Source organism: Phlebotomus papatasi, chromosome 1 (genome assembly GCF_024763615.1).
Source record: "Phlebotomus papatasi isolate M1 chromosome 1, Ppap_2.1, whole genome shotgun sequence".
Taxonomy (NCBI): Eukaryota; Metazoa; Arthropoda; class Insecta; order Diptera; family Psychodidae; genus Phlebotomus; species Phlebotomus papatasi.
Genome location: NC_077222.1, coordinates 42,117,842 through 42,135,597, shown reverse-complemented (window position 1 = coordinate 42,135,597; position 17,756 = coordinate 42,117,842). Strand labels below are relative to the sequence as shown.

The 17,756-nt window shown below is 36.6% G+C and overlaps 1 protein-coding gene across 1 annotated transcript in view; it reads right to left on the bottom strand.

Annotated features, from left to right (window-relative positions):
* Positions 1–210: 210 nt before the first annotated feature.
* LOC129799775 (dynein beta chain, ciliary) overlaps positions 211–17,756 on the bottom strand; it is a 55,659-nt gene continuing 38,113 nt past the window's right edge. The window contains exons 14-20 of the mRNA XM_055843984.1: positions 10,627–16,906; positions 10,373–10,548; positions 9,888–10,313; positions 5,380–5,553; positions 5,167–5,315; positions 4,773–4,905; positions 211–2,549 (exon numbers count right to left, since the gene is read on the bottom strand). Coding sequence (XP_055699959.1) covers positions 2,388–2,549; positions 4,773–4,905; positions 5,167–5,315; positions 5,380–5,553; positions 9,888–10,313; positions 10,373–10,548; positions 10,627–16,906 — 7,500 coding nt within the window. The 3' untranslated portion in view covers positions 211–2,387. The remainder of the gene's footprint in view (positions 2,550–4,772; positions 4,906–5,166; positions 5,316–5,379; positions 5,554–9,887; positions 10,314–10,372; positions 10,549–10,626; positions 16,907–17,756) is intronic.

Sequence of the window (17,756 nt, the reverse complement as noted above, 5' to 3'; positions counted from 1 at the left end):
TGAAACGTAATCTATCGTGATAAATGTGCAAACAAAATTTTAAGATATATAAGTGAACTTTTCAAAGGTTCAAATATTATCCATTTTTTCTGAAAAAGAATCAATTCGACCCTTTTATTTCTACTAGTGGGTAGGGTGGATTGTGGAAAAAGAGACACTTAAGAAAAAGTTCAATTTCAAATGAATTTTTAAGCCGAATAAATATTTTTTTTTTTTCATTTTCTTTACATCATGAGATTGCTTGTCAAATATTCTAACAGAATCTTAACAGTTTTTAATAGATATTTCAACCAATTAATCGGAATATTCTATCAAATTAAAAGAACAACACATTTTGAAAAGATGGACAAAATTTTAGAAAGTTGGACAAAAACTTTTGGAAAGTTGGACATTGTGATATTAATGACAAAATATCATACGAAATATGTAGAAAATCAAATGTTAAGGGTTTTCTATGTATACTTGCACATTGGATGGTTATGCTAATCCCTCCTTTATGTCAGAAGGTTTCCGAAGGTCCTCAATTTCAAAACTGCTAGAAAGTCCACATCATTTTGAGATTGCTTTAATTGCTTTTTATTTAATTAATTAATAACTTTATCCTAAATTAAATTTCTCCAAGATTCTCACCACTTGTGAAATTTTTAAAGTTAAGCCATGTGATTAAATTATTTGTATGCGGCATCTAGTCTTAAGGCGTTATCACACTTGCACATTAAAATTTTAATGTGATTAACATTAATTGTCGCTTGTGAGCGTCCAAATATGTTATTTATGTCTTTGAGTTACTTAATATTTTGGGTTTTTCTATTTATTGATAAAGAAATGGACTTGGCCTGCAAAAATAAGTTTAAATTTACTTAAAGCATAAATATTTTTCACGTTAAAAAATTAAAGAGAAAATCGCATTAATTTTTCGCATTAATGCTATAAATCAATTTATATCAAATTTTGCGGGCCAAATCTACCTTTTTATCAACAAATAGATCAAATTTTGAATATAAAATGATTCAAACACACAAATTACACATTTGGACTCTCACCAGCGACAATTAATGTGAATCATATTAAAATTTTAGTGTGCAAGTGTGATAACACAGTTACTCTTGGTAGAGTATATTATTTTTTGTTAATCATTATTTTTGAAGAAATCTAATGAATGAGACTTCCAAAGTACCCCTCCAATACGGGATACTTTACTTGAAGCATACAAATATTGTGGTGAAAAGTATCCTTTTTGGGCTAGAATGGTAGGATTCCTAGTGAACCTTTATTTTTACTATTGTTCTAAACAATAAAATGAAAAGAAACTGTTCTAATACATCATAACTTTTCAAGAGGATATAACTCGAATTAATTTTTGATTAGAGATCACACAAAAAGTTCAATACTATAATTATTACTACAATATATAATTCAAGAATCATAACATTATAAAAAATATTTTTATAGAACGCTTGAGAGATTTCAAGTGTAATTTTAGATAGTTCATCCCTAAATTGATTTCTGCATTTTCCTGATGCTGCATTTTTCTTTATCAGATTTTTTGCAACATTGCAGATTTTATGATATTTTTTTTGTTGTCTCATCAATTCGTATATGTGATTCGACAACTGGAGAATTTTCTCATTGGATATGTGCATTTTAGGATGACTGATTAACCACAAGACTTGATAAATTCAAACACCCAAGTCGGCAATTGCAAATTGTGTTGAAAATTTTCCCCGTTTCGCATGTGCGCAGTCTTAACATGGAATTATTCATCAGATTCATGCGATTCGAGCGAGAACATCTTCAAAACTCAAGAGACTCAAGTCAAAAATCACCAAAGAGCGACTCTCCTCATCATGAAAAATCCACATAAGATGCACGAGGCGCCACACTCATGTCGAAGGTCTTGCAAGAATAAATTATACAAAACACCGAAAAAAAAACAATGCTAAAGAAAAATGAATAAAACATTCCCCACTGTTTTTTTTTCTTCAAACTGGGAAATCAATTGAACTCCTGTCTTGAACTCACAGACACTTTTTTTTTATCTTTTGCTCTATCTCATCTATTTGATCACAAAAATAACATTTTACAGAATTGATTAACAATTATGTTATGTGCAAATTTATCCACAAAAGCGTGAATCTCTTTTTTATTCAGCTTAACTCACTACAACACAATGGATTCTTATGAGATTCACAAACATTGCTGAGTGATTCAAGTGTTTTTCTTTGGTATTTTTTTTTGTTATTGTGGTAAGATATTGTCAATAGATAATTATTTTGAATGAACTTACGTTGAAAAGCTCTTTTGAGGCGTGCTTGTCGGCAATTAAAATCTAATAACAGCTTTGACGCCACTTGGCGCCACCAAGATATTTCCCACTTGGTATGACTTTAGACTTGCAGAAGGAGTGCAACTCCAGCTAGAGTCCATTTGGCGGGTTTATCTTTTGTCTTGAGATTGAAGGTCCACACGTAGGTTGGTCCTCTGGTGCGCGTCTTATACACTGGACACTCGTACATATTCCTCAAGTCCTGTTTATCCTGCGTGATAGCCTGGTCAAAGATTTTTTTTGCACATGAATACTGGAGTAATTCAGAGTAACTCTTTGTATGTGAGTGATTGCACAAATAAAGCAATTACACTAAGAATTTTGTCAAACAACTAGGCTTGAATGTTTTTCATTGTCATTTTAGTTAACATAATCTTGTTCTTTGATTAAACTTTAATTAAACAATATTCGATATCCTTATTTCTAAATGCCTTTCTCTCTCGAAGTATACACTTAAATGTTGCAATAATCGAATTAAGTATCACTCTGGTGTATCCGGTGTATCGCTTATATCACTAAAGTGAATACTTAAAAAAAATGGATCATTTTCAGTAACGTGCTTTGATACATCCTTATTGAAGGAGATGTACCTCAAAACAGACTCAGGCTAATCCTCGAGAATATTTAGCCCTTAAAATTTGGAGGTAAAAAATCAGTCCAACCAGACTGTGATACAATGAGAATTTAAGATCAAAAAATAGAGGTTCTTTGCACAAACTTCTTTAAAGTGATACTTTATCGTCAAAAAATTATAAGGGCTAAATGTTTTCGACGATCAGCCTGAGTCAATTTTAGACTTAGATCTTTTAGAAAGATCTCAGATAAATTTTTTATTTTCACTAAAATTATAATTGAATCCTCTTTTAATTTAATTCTTATATCGTTTTTTAACTACTCGAACTCCACGAGAGAGCAATTTCTACAATCGAGTTTTTCTTTCAACTTCTTTCCTTCCTGGCTGCCAAACGGTAAGACATATTGACTTCTGGTCTTCGGTGACCCCCCTCACAAGTCAACATTCTCTATCGAACTGACTTACCAAAATGACCCCTACACCCCACCCCTTTTATCCCCTCCAAAAACATGTTTCTTTTTGACTTTGCAAAAAATTGGCCCTAGTGTTTCGTTCATTTTTGGAAATGTTTCGGAGGAAGTCCAGCTGAACATATCGTCCTGTCACACCTATCACCGGAAAAATTGCCATCGTGAATTATTCAAGGTCAAAGTTCAACCACCCTGGAGGGCCTAATTTTCAACGGATTTGGTTAAATTTGGACTTTTTTTTGAAAGTTCTTGAAATTCTGAACCTGACTGCATCAGTAACAATCAGTGATGGATCGGGAAAGTAACGGTAATAGCTCTATTTTAAAAATACTGTTTCGACCCATATAAAATTCAAACGGTGCGAGATATCGATTTCCGGTCTTCGGTGACTCCTACTTAAATGGCATTATCTCGAAGTCAATATCTTTTTTCCTTTCCTGTGTTCCCTATCCCCCTAAAATAGGTCAAAAATGAGGTTTTTCCGACTTATCTCAAAATTGGCCCAGGCGATTTCGTTTATTTTTAGACATGTTTTGGAGGTACTAGTTCAATTGAGCATTTCGTCTAGACACTTTTCACCGGAAAAATTACCATCTTGAATTATTGAAGGTCAAAAAGCCAAAATTTCTCCAGATTTGGTCAATTAATTAATTAAAATATTCATGATTTTTTGAAACCCTCTGAAACACTCTGAAAAGTGATTCCAGCGTTTTTCTGAAGTAATGCGATTAGGCATAATATCGATTAAATTTTCGATGAACTTATCTTCAGACTTGCTCCAGGCATCCAAAATTGCAGATTTTAACTTCAAAACGTAAGTATATTGGCGAATATTGGCGTAAATATGGCAATCAAGAATCCCCCAAATATTTTCAATTGGATTGAAGTCAGGAGTTCAAGAGGTCAGGTGACTACGGCAAAATTTTGATATTCAGAGCTCGGATCCAATTTAAAGATTCTGCACTCATATGGTTTTGAGCATTATTCAAAAAGCCAGGATTATATTGAAGGGATTGAAGGTCTCAGAGGTAGTCTGCTACCTTTAATTCCAGTAAACCGGCGCCAAGACTTCATATTTCAGAAGGATAATGCTCGGATCCATGTGAGCGTAAAAGCTTTATATTGGATTGGAGTTCTGAATATCAAAATCTTGCCTCAAGCTAACATAACAAAATTGAAAAGGAGAGAAATGTTGTCAATTTGGACCTAGAGGTACAATGGAAAGAACATTATTACAATCTCTAGCGCTTCTTTCCTTCCAAGTTAAAAAGAAGTTATAAATATGTCAAAAAACTTTACTGTGACAATTCAGTTTGAATAAGAAATTTTTAAAATAAAAATATTTTTAATGTAAAGCTCTAAAATTTTGTTATATCTTAATGTCTAAAAAACTCGCACTCACCCTGATATTAATCACTGGCATGGACGGATGCAGCTCCTTGAGGCGTGATTCCATGATGATACCTTGCTGTACATCCCATCTGGCACCCTCCATGAAGATCCCATGGACGTAGGCACCTTCTCGTGGTGCAGTTCTACAGGTTTTACTTTTTTTGTTAAAGTTAAACTCATAGATATTTGACACGCACACATTCACGCCACAAGACACAAAAAGCACAAGGCCAAAAAAAAATAAGGAGAAAAAGGACATCAAGAGTGTACTCAATTCCCTGCCATTCTCCAATTAATCCGCTCAAAAATCATCCACAGCAAAAACCAAAAATTTTTAATGCAGATGGTTGCGGGTGGAAAGCGTGGGAAAAATGAGCACTGATGTCCCCAAAATTGGTACTTACGTGAAATCTTCCTTTTGCTTCTTTGTAACATCACATACTAAACACATTTTATCTAGTGGCAATTCATTCTTACGTGCTGTACTCTGCATTATAGCCGTTAGGAGACTCTGTGGATTGAAGAAACCAGCAAGCCATACACATGCTGGCAACTATTACGGCGCAGCATTAGAAACACATGATAACTTCTGGAAATGACAATATGAGCTATCTCACCACGAAATCAGTTGACCACGTCTCCAATTCACGGAGACGCAGCAGAAGATCCACAAACCACGAGGTTAGACCCAAAAGGGATGGATAAGCCCGAACAGCCCATATTACTGGTACCTGATCGAGAAACAGGGCGTTTTCCAATTCCTCCATATCTGATGTAATAGTTAATTCGCCCTGGAATAGCACAAAGAAGGAATGATAAGGATTTTATCGCTCTATCTGAATAGAAAAAAAGAAAGGCTTTAATCAATACAATAGAGATCATTTAAAAAGCTCTTAAAAACAAATTTTGTCAACTGATTCATTTTGAAAGATCATCAATTCATGGATAAATTTGGACTTGGATCTTTGAAAAAATTCAAACATGCAACTTCTTTTCACTTAAAATTTAAGAATACTTTTTCTACCCTAATTAAATTAAAAGAAGAAAAGGTATGGTTGCTATAAAACAAAATAGGTTTATATTGGTCATATAAGATTTCTTTTCGTGCTCGTAACTATTACACAAAGGAATGGAGATCCTACATATGTAGGGTTCGTATGCAATTTTTGGCTTGAGTCTAATGATTTACGAAAATTTTTATAATTTTCATTTCAATTTGTTTTTAGATCTTCAAGGCAAAATCGCCTTTGCGGTTTTCTCGACTTAGGGGATTTAGGTGATTCTCTTTAAACGTCTCTATCCATAAATGACTACCTCCAATTTTAAATTGATTGATATTTTACCAAAAAAATAAGTTAAAGGATTTTACAAATGATATTCTAGAACTTGTGAAGCTTTCAAAACCAACACCAGAGACTCTATATGTAGTTGCACATATCAGAAAATTTAGAAAAATGGCATTTTATGTTTATGCGTGATATATTCTATAATAGTAAATTTTTAAGTTCAAAAATTACGTATTTTTAAATACTCATACTGAAAATAGATTTTAATTATTTTTTATACTTCCAATTTTTTTAAGCAAAACCAATATTCAAACATCATATTTTTCATTGTAGTCATTGGTATATCGTCAAACAAAATACTTAAATTTTTGGGCTATTTTTGTCCCTATCGTCCATAGAGACAAAAAATACAACAAATCAGACTCTATTGGCTTATCGAAGATTGGTTGTAAGACGTTTCACAGGTTTTGTTTATCGGTTTCATTTTTATTACTGATTTTCGGTCAGCGAAAATTGTCTCGTCGTTAAAAGGTTAATATTTCTGACTAGATCTTTGTGACGGTAGGTCACATTTATCCCTATCCCGCACCACTGTATCCCAACTCTACCCTTACTGTAGAGTTTAATGAACTTTTTTTTACGCTGGTGTTTCGAACTAAAATTATTTAAGATAGAAAATGAACAGTGATAAGCCCAGATAAGCTTATAGAGTTGCAGGATTAAAGTATCATCGAAAATCGCTTCATAAACACTGAAAATTGAGTCTAGTCAAGTTATTTTCATAAATCGCTCGGGTCAGGGTAGAGCGAAGACAAAGTGCGTTCCATTGCTAGAAAGCTCTCGACCTCAGCTACAACATACTAAAATTTCATCAAAATTGCAAATGGAAGTTCCGAGATATTCCACATAAAATTTTCGAAAAATTATTTTTTGAGTAATCGGATCTTCGATTAATTCAGACAAAGTTTGGGTGTCAAAATAGTTGTAGCATTTTACGAGAGCTTTCCAAATCTTCCAAATCAAAATTTTTAAAATTCTGACAATTAGAATCGGTAATATGCCATTTGAAAATTCTATTTTAGATCCCTTATAGCTCGAGTCAGGGGGATGGGAGGAGCTTAAAGTTTCTTTAGTCGATAGCTCTTAGGTCCAACTATAACATACTTAAATTTGAGTCCGATCGATGCCATAGTTATTGAGAAACCTAAATTTGGGTGTGTTCCAAAATGGTGGAAGTGGGGTGGAGAGATGGATTTGATATCACCATCTGATGTCGTCCACACAATATTTAACCTTTGCCGAAAACCGCTTGTTGATATCTCTCTCCGTTCTCTCTCCAAAAGTGGTTATATGATGGACGCACGGGACGGTCCGTCGTCGGAAATTGATTTTTAGCGCATATGATAAATATTCCGTGATCTAATGAATGTCATAATGTGTAAATCCAAAATTTGAGCCCGATTTGACGAGGTCGGATTTCACCTCGGACCACAGAAACTGCGATTGTAAAGAATCTCAAATAAATAATTTTGATTAGAGTGTCTTTTAGAGATTTTTTATCCGTTTTACAAATATCAAAGGCGTAGTCCAGGATTTTAGGATTTAAAACTAAATTTAAAATTATGTCAGTTGATATTTTGAAGAAAATATTCTTTTGAAACATTTTCGAAACATTCTTTTGAAACATTTGAAAAAAGTCCCATATAAATCAAATTTTTATAAATTTGAGCTCATTAAAAAAAATCAGTAAAATCCTTTCTAGGGATCTTAAAAAGTTATATATTTTGGAGAAAAAAAAACTCCATTTAGGAACTGTTATATGAGAAAAATCTGTGCTTTGATTGATTTCTGCATGGCTTTGGACGATTTTGAAGAATTTAATTAAAACAAAGGTGCGTTCTCATGGTTCTCATAGATCCTGAGATAGTAGCTTTTCTTGAAGAAAAATGCACTGTGAGACCAGTTTGGGAAACTAAAAGATTGTAGTCTTTACTTGAAAAAAAATCGCCATTTTAGTCCGATTTTGATTGATTTTAAGTGCATCGAATAGCCGATACGTTTTTCACTAGTTTTTTTTATCAATATAGGTTTTTAAGGAAAAGAGATCAAAAATAACTTTATTTCTTCATTGAAACCTCCCTAGGAAATTTTCTACCAGAATTCTGTTAAAAATTCTTCATAAATTCATTTCGTCATCAAGAATTTTGATTTCCATTTTTATTTGTGAAAGACGTAAACATTTCTATGAAAAATTCTTTGAAAATCTTCCTGGGTGAATACAGTAGACTCTCTCTCAAATGGGCATTTGGGGCAAAATGTCATCCGGTTTATCGATAGATTTGGGCGTCAAAGCCTTTGTAAATTCCACAAAAAGCGCTCAATTATAAAGAATCACGATAAAATAGGAAGAACTATAGCGAATTTGAGCGAATTAGCTTCATAATTAAACGTGAAAATTGTCAACAAAATTTTTCGCCCGATTGAAAAAGAGCCGATTGAGCGAGAGTCTATCCTAAAATGATTCCGATATTAAGGAAAAAAATTATGTGCCTAAAATTGAATTTAAATCCACTCCTGATAAATTTGGTGGATTTCGTATTTCGTATACTGAAAAGTTGTTAAATATTCACTAATAGGACTTCTTTTTTTTTAAGAAATGCTGGTAAATTTGATAAAAAGTGAATAGTAAACCCTCTTTGGTCTTAAAAAACTTTTTTTTTCAGTTTATTTAGAAAAAAATTACTAAAAATTTCAATGTTAAACCGATTATGAGTATTTTCTGGGAGATATGGGAAGTTTGAAGGATCCCGTAAATGCTTTTTTTAAGACGACCCTGGGCCTTTTTTAAGCTGATGCGTGCCCAAAGTACTCCCAAAAATTCAACAGTTTTTATTTACTAAATTTTAAGCAATGTTTCTTTGAATATTTCATCTTATTTTTTTTTTAAAAATCCAATATGAATAATTTCGGTCTTTTAAAAAGTTCATAAGATTCATTAAAAGATATTTCAAAAAGCCAGTCAAGGTACTTTTCTCATGTAAAAATATCTAAGGTGGGTATTCTTAATTTTAGTTTTATGCTATTTTTAAATTTATTGCATATGTAACGAGGAGAGGATGGCATCTCCCTGCTCCTTCGTCGCTACACTCTTGAAAATCTTGAAAAATATTAAAGAAAAATGTGATTTTGGTGGAGATTAAAGATAATTTGCAAAGACGCTCGCATAAAATTTGAGAATTTGTCAACCCCGATGCGAGTGCCATCTATTGGGCAATTGCATCATCAAGGCACAGCTCTAGAGTGCGATTCGAATTGGAACATCCAACCGAGAGTCTGGCAGCTCTTGTAATCCGTGCTACTCGGAGGTTGGATTATGGATTGATTTGAGGTCGGGGGTTCTGTGTACTGGACGGGTCATGTTGACGGGACGTCCGCACTAAGCTCGCCATCAATATGGGCGCCATGGCGGAGGCCGAGGCGTTCAGGTTGGCTAAGGAGGGGCGCACCGGGCCAGGGGTGAAAACCAGCAGCCAAAAGTCCCCGTGGTCAGCAGTAGTGGGATCGCGTCCCGGAGTGAGCTCCCAGTATCAGCCCGATCAATAGAATCATACCATAATCTTTTTATCACTTCTAATGAACATATTTTACCAATCCTTAATGATTTTTTAGGGTTTTGAGAATTTTTTCCCTGTGAAAAAACATAATTTATCATCTTCTCTTTGAGACAATCAAGTAGCTCTTGCATTGAGATTTGAGAATATTATTCGTGGCGTGCTTGGTGAACTAAACGCCCAAATTTATGCAAAACTGCGGGAAAATAAATGGAATATGGAACTCACCTTCAATCCAAGATCTAATTCCTTGAGACTCCTCTTGATTTCATTGGTGAGATGATTCATCCTTTCACACTCCTGGAATGCAACAATCACATAGGGTGTCCTCTCCTCCACCTTCCCCATAATCTCCGTCATGTTGAATTCTTCAGGCAACTTTTCCATAATTTCATCTAATATCTGCTTGACTTTGTCCTCCCTGGTGACTGTAGTTCCACCAGAAGCGCCCGCATCACGTGGTTGCATCTCAAAGACCGTCCTGAAGAGATTCTCCGAGGTGGTGGTGAGAAAGCCAATTTCGGCATTCGGATGCAAACCGTACAAATAGGGCGATTCTGGTGGCATTGTCTCATCAATGTAGTTATGATACCCAGAATAGTCGGTATTTGGTGGTGCTGGAAATCCAGGTGCCAGAAACAGTTCTCCGTCCACCTGTAAGTTGAACTCTTCCTTTTCCCTCTGTCTGGATTAAGAAAGATGTTTCAACCTACCAGATCTGGCTGCATATACTCCTCCAAATACGTGATGCACAATCGTCTGTCCCAGTCATCAGTGATGTGGCCACCGTACATGATTTCTCCAAAGAGATACCTCAAATCCTCCCAGGGAACCTTCGAGTTGGCCTCCAAGTAGTTATACAGTACACTCACACTGATATTGAGATCACCTGGACAGGAAATTTTTTAACATTATTCTTCTCCAAAATATTCCCAAACCCCTTTCCCTGTATAGGATAAAAACATACCAACGTTAAATGGGTAGATTTTGTTCCATCCAGCCGGACCAAATTTTCTCCTTTGAGCCACAACAGCATGAAAGTAGCAAAGTGCAAAGAGAATAACCTTGAATTCAGCTTCCTTTCCGCACATCTCCAAAGTTTCTTGAGTAAAGTTGTCCAATGCCTTGTGAAGATTGGCCATCATGCCAGTTGGTGGTTCATTGGTGATCTTTATGGAGGACTCGAGGATTCCTTGAGGGATTATATGAGCTGATGCAGTGGCTGCCGGTTCTGCACTCATAAATACCCGATAGTTTTCATGAGAACCCTCAGAATAATGTTCTAGCTTCTTTTCCAGAGCCGGCAGCCACTTTTTCACTAGATGAATATTTTGCAGAACAACCCAATGTCCATTCTTTGCCGCTTCATCCATTGCTGCTTCTGCCACAATTTCCTGTCCCTGACCAAGGGAAACATTGTGAAAATTGCCCAAATCTGTCGTGTAGCCCAATTGACGTCCTAGAGTCTCTACATCCTTCAGGGGATTCACTCCCGGAGAGAGTATGAAGAATATTGGTGTTGATGGGCTGGTTTCCTCATAGGATTTTGCAAATTCCATCGTTCGATTCTCAACGTACTTTGGTCCAAGTTTCTCCTCGATAAAGTCAGCAACAGCATAAGTCATCCTGTCAGGCCTTAGAGCTCTCATCATGCAGAGCCTCTGTAGTGCTGTCTTGTTCTTCCATTCCTGCGGGAATTTCTCCTTTTCTGGACACTCAGACTCGACAAATTTCTTCCATCTTTTCGACGAAGTTTCAATGTCTCTATCGAGATTTCTGAATTCATCTTTAGAAGCCAGACTACAAATTCCTCCCCATGAAGAATTCGACAGGAAGTCCACAGGACTTGTCACATGTGGTTTTATGGGGAATCTCAAGAGAAAGTCCAGTTCCATCGGAGAAATTTCTTCACTCATCAGAAGAATTTGGAAGGCCATTTGAGAGGCAAAAATTAACTTATCACATTCAAAAAGTCCACGACTTGTGTACTGGAAGACCGAATACGAGATACAATCAATCAGATTTTTGACCCTAGCACTCACTTCATCGGATGGATCTGCCCTGGAAATGGCTTTCTGGAAGACCACACTGAAGGCTTTTAGGGAGAACTGGTAGATGGGATTAATTGTGTTGAGATCATTGAGGATGAAATACAGTAAACTGGCTCTAGCAGCTGCAGGACGATAGTGTTCTCTGGCATTGTCAATTTCTTGTGAAGTTATCTTAGCCTCTGATACCTTCCTCTCAATCTCAGCTGCTGTCCTCTTGGTGGTCTCTAGATTCTCAACAAGAGCTGTATCTCCTAGCAAATTCCCTCCAGCTGAGGACAACCTCGAGAGAAGATCATCTTCCAAACTCTTCAGCATAATTTTAAAGTCATTCTGTTGCTTTGTCAACTCTGCCTTCAATTCCTCCAAATCCGGACGTTCAGCCTTCACCACTTCCGCCAAAAGCTGATCCTCAAGACCATCCCTGGTCACTGTGAAATTAATCAGCGTGGTTTGAGCTTGCATTTCTGGCTTATAGTGTGGATTTGCCAATTTAGTATGCAATATCAACCGGAAGTTTGAATTATACTCCACTTCTTTGTCACCAATCTTAATCGCTTGGCCTTTCTTGATAAGATTTCTGCCCAGCAATGGATCTAGCACAGGATCTAGAAACTCTCCAATGTTTTCAATGAGAACAGTATGTCCTTTAGCTAAAGCCCTTTCAATAATGTCTAAGTATCCCTTCTGGCCAATGCGAATAACTTTGAGAGCTTCTCCATATTTTTGTTTGATCCACTTCACTCCCTGGAGTTGCGGATCGATCATTAATGGCCAGCGATCTGAATTTGAGAGAATTGTGGCATTTTCAATGGACATACGATCACTGGGAAGTCCTTCATTGTGCCAAATAGCCACGGTGGTATCATCAGTAAGAAGAGTAAGAGAATCGAGTCCCTCTGTGATAGGAATAGGAGGTTCCAAAGCTCTCAGATAGGGTAGCCACATTTTGTTCATCAAATCCAAACGAAATTGTTTAGTGAAGCATCCCACGTAGGAGATGAAGGCTGTTATAAGGAGAGTATCGCCTGGGAGTGTAGTTCCTTGAGCCATAAATTCAGCTACAGCTTCTGCCCAGCGGACATTTTCACTGGCCAGACCACCTACAAGGCGATTTGCTAGCTGGATAGTAGCTTGAGTAGCATCAGCTTCCTGCTGACATCTCAATTTTTCAGCAGTCGCTTGCTCAAAGTCCGCTGTCAACTTGGCCAGTTGCTCCTCCAAGGAAGCTACTTTCTTCTTAATTATTGCCAATTTCTCCTGGGCAGCAGCCAATTCAGCATTAGCCTGGGCCAATGCTTTCCTCTTTGGCTCCACATCGCAGTAAACTTCATAGAATTTAATAATGTTGATAACCCAAGCACAGAGTCCAGCTGCAGCTGCAGACTTGGACCTGACAAATTCTGGTTCGAATTCTGCATCTTTAAGATAAGGCTGGATCGACTTGATAATCTCTGGATGGATATTTTCCTTATCATAGTGAATTAGAGCATCCAGGAATGCATCAACTTTTGCCATCACCAATTTGGCTGCTTTCCAGCTGCGATCCTTGGGAATCTTACCATTGGGCGCCAGGAGAACCATTACAGCAGCTGTTACATTTGTCACAGCTCCTGGTGGTGAACCGAAGGATTTCAATTCAGTAAGATTGGCTTTATTGAGCGTATTGAGAGCTTCTTGAGCTGCTATCAAAGCCGGTTCTGCTTTTAGTAAATCTTCCTCACAATCCTTTTGCTTCTTTGTCACTTCTTCAGCAATTATGGCCACTTTCATCTCTTCCTCATCAGCTATTTGTTTCTCAATCTGAACTTTTTCAGTTTCCACACCAACTATTTCAATAAGAGCATCAGCAGCTTCATTCTTTTCTTTTAATTCAACTTCCTGGACAGCCAGTTTGAGCTTCAAATCAGCCACTTGAGCTGCAGTAGTCCTCAGTTTCTCTAAACCATTTTCTAATCTCTCAATTTTACTCTGCAACTCTGCATGTTTCTGCTTCAGAAGCTTCGAGTACAGGCTAATTTGTTCAAGGTAGGACTTTGGAGTGGTATAATTGTACCTTCTTTCATTCTGAAGATAGATTCTAGATGTAGTGTTTACAGAAGTATGAACATAGGACATAAATCTAGCCACAGAGTCCATGAAAGTCTCCGGAAGGACACTTAATTCTTGTAGGAATCTCATTGAAACGGACACAAGAGCTTCCTGAGGCCACTCATGGAACCAATTTATTGAGGTACAATTGATGAATGAGGGAAATTTTCGAGAACGTACTCTGAGGGTAGAACCCACGGGTGAGAAGCATAGAACAACTTTAAGTTGTCTCCTCACACGATCTATGAAGAATTTCCAGCAATTCTCACGAGAATCCACTATTCCAGCTCCTTTCACCTCATTTCGAACTCCTGCAATGATGTTCTCAACTTCGTCATCAGGAAACAGATCAGGTATCTCTCCAGAAGCTAGCATATCATTTATAAGAACCAAGAATTGTTCATTGGGCACTTGTGCATCTGTCATAAGGAACATAATTCCCACATTTTTCATCCCAGATTTCAGATAGAGTCCTGAGAGTTCGTTTTTCAGATCAAGTACCCCATAGCCCTTCTTCAGTTGAATCTGAGCAACTTCCAAACTGGATATGAAAGCAGCTAAACGAGACAGAGATTGCTTTCCACTGCCTCCGACCCCGACAAGCAAAGCACTTCCCCTTGGCGACTCTAGGATTCTATTAATCCTGCACACGTGCATCATAGCATCCTCGAAAAGGACTAAATTCATCGCAGCTACAAGATCATTGTAGGATACCATAGCCTCCTGAAGGAGCTTAGTCAGATATCCCCAATCTGGGATTTGCATGTATTTCGGTTCACCAATACCACCCGCAAAATGGCAAAAGATATTAGGTTTGTCAAATACAATACTCTCATCCAATTCCTCAAAGGACTTCTTTACAATATCCGTCTGCATCTTTGTGAAGCTATCGATATCTTTATCATCAGTCAATTTATCTCCATAAACCCGATGGGTTTCATGGAGCCAAAGCCTTATCATATCCGTAGCACTACCCAGACAGTCATTTGTGCTGAATAACAGTCCCTGGAACATATTACTGAGGTCCCTGAGATTGAAGATATAGTGAAACTTGATGGCCGTGGGTAAAAACACCTGGGAGACCTTCGCATGGAGAGCCAGGGAAGCTGACACAATGTTTGGAGCAATTTTCGTCACGCAAATGTTGAATTTTTGCTCGGCATTTGCAAAATGTTGATTGAGAATCGACAAGTAGATGGTTGTCAATGAATCATTGCTGGGAAAACTTACGGCAAAGACGCAAAAATGTCTCTGAAGTCTTGGATTGATAGTAAAACTTCCAGAGGTGGGATTCATACAAGAAACATATTGACAATTGTGGATATCCTTAATAGTTAACTTACTCCGATCATACCAATGACCATAATCCAGATGTTGCCTTATCAAAGTATGAGGCTGAACAGTTCCGTAGCAGTCCACTTCTGGCATATTCATATCATCCACAAAGTAAATCAGGGTTTTATTGCCAGGAGGTCCATAATTTCTGCCTGCCTTCTTCTCAAGAGGCTTCTCTAGGATCTTCTGTAGCATCTCTGAGCTTGTGTAGAAATTAAATGGGACATTCGTTACAGCATAGTTCTCAGATAAAGTAGACAGCTTTTCATTAACCAGTACAGTTTTTCCACATCCTGCAGCTCCTACTAACATGACAGGGTGTTTCTTGTTCATCAACAGATCCAAGAAGAATCTAATCCTTATAGATTCTGCTGTATGAACAAGAACAGCTTGAAGAGGAAGATCAGGATCCAACTCAAACTTGGGCACTTTTTCAGTCCACAGCGTAAATTGCTTAGTTTCCGTATCGATGTAGTAATCAAAGACTGTTCCTCCTTGTGGAAATTTGACGGATTTGAATTCATTAACCCACCATTTGCTGAATTCAATGCGATAGTCAATGGCTTGATCCTGAAACATTGAAGATCCAAAGGCCCAAACACATGCAAAAACAAAGTAGAGATCATGCCATTCTTTAGGACAATCTGCCGGAGTATTAGCTGGTGTTAAAAGACAATCCAGAAGATGACAAAGCATCTGAACATGAGCCATCTCAGCAATTGGAGTGATCTTTTTGAATCGAGACCGGATATTATCCAAACAGGGTGGTATGTACTTGTCAAACAAGATCACAAGATTAGACTTTTCAGCCGGAACCTTGCGAGTCTCTATCCAACTAGTCACGTAAGGATTCCACCCAAGATCTTGAGGATTAATATACAGAATCCCCGCTCGAGAAACTGTAGCTGGTGTTGCTGTTCTGAGATTTGAAATCTCAAACAGAAGACGCATTGTGGGTGTCAGAGCAATTCTTTCATTAGAAGCCAGAGTTAGAACCTTGTTGTCATCCATCACAGTATTCAAACTTTCAATCCACATTGGATCAATATCACCATCTAAAATTATCCATTTAGGATTTTCTCCACTCAAATTGGCCTGTTCCCTCATAATCACAGAAAACAGTCCATCCTTCCACTCTCTTGTTGCAGGATTGATTATCCCAAATAATTCATCATTGGTGACAGCTTTGGGATTGAGATCATTGAATAGGGGTTTCCTCTTAACATTCTGATAAGTTCTAAATAATGTCTTCCATACTTGAGTCTTTCCCGTGCCAGCATTTCCTACAATAAATACTGAATGCCTAACTTCTAGCAACTCCTCAAGTTGCACAACTTTCAAAATAAAATTATCTTCAGGCTGTAGTGATAGATCCAGAGCTGCTTGTTTAACAGTCTTTTCAAAATCCTGATCCCTTTTCCTGGGCACATCAAGTGCAGGAAACAGATCACCAATTAAGCCCATAAATACAGGCATGTCATCCGTTACGACTTTGGGAATATTGAAATCTCTGAGAGCTCTCATTAAGACCTCCTCTTCAGGTCTTCCAGGATCACCTCTCTTCAGTGATCCTGCAACGACAAGCACAGATTTTATAGCACGTAATCCCCAGTCATAGTGGTCCTGTTTTGATAGTAATTCTTTGCAAAGTGTATATAGGGTTATGAATTTTCTGGCCAAGACTCTGGCTTCCTGGAAACCCTCAGCTACCAGCATAATTTCGCAAATTAATTCAAAATCTGGAACAACCATAGCACAAGGTCTGAAGAGGGCCTGTAAAATTAATATACGGAGCTAATTTTAAGAATCATTGAACAGAATTAATATGTGCAAGTTCCAATGACATTTTTTTGTGATTTACTTAAATTAAATTAAAGTTTACTTAAATTAAATGAAATTAAAAACTGTTTTCTTTACTTAAAAAAACGAAAGCATGAATATATGTAAAATTATAGAGATGGAAACAGATGAATTTTCTCACATCATTCACATTATGCATTAAGGATATTAAAGATTTTGCAAAAAAACAAAGTAGTAGAATTTTTATAATTTCTAGTTATTTATATCATCACTTTTATACACATGTATTTACCATTGACAACTTTGGAAAAGTCCAAACCCACCATTGGCCTCTCAAATGATATAAACTTAAAATATAGACGGTTTACTTTATGTTCGTTGCATGTTTTTGACCATTGTAAGTAACATTTCAAATGAGGCAACAAACTTTTGACGCATGAAAAATGAACAACTTTTAGAAAACAATTATTTTTTTGTATGAAATAAAATAAAATTTTTTTTTCTAAATTCATAAATAAGATCTACGGATTACAGGCAACTAATTTGCAAAATGAAAAAATTTTGAAAAGTAATTTTTTCTATCATTTTTTGCACCTGATTTGCCGAACATACATGAGGCAACAAACTTTTGACACCTATTGTATGTGCCTCGTTCATAAATATTTTTTACAGGTGGTATTAGATACAAAATTCTCAGTCATAAAACCTTTTAAAAGATTTATTTATTTATAAAGTTTTCATTCCCGAGCAATTCCAAGTTGATTTAAAGCATTTTTGAACTAATAATTATATTTTTATTTGCTATATTAAACTGAGTTTAACC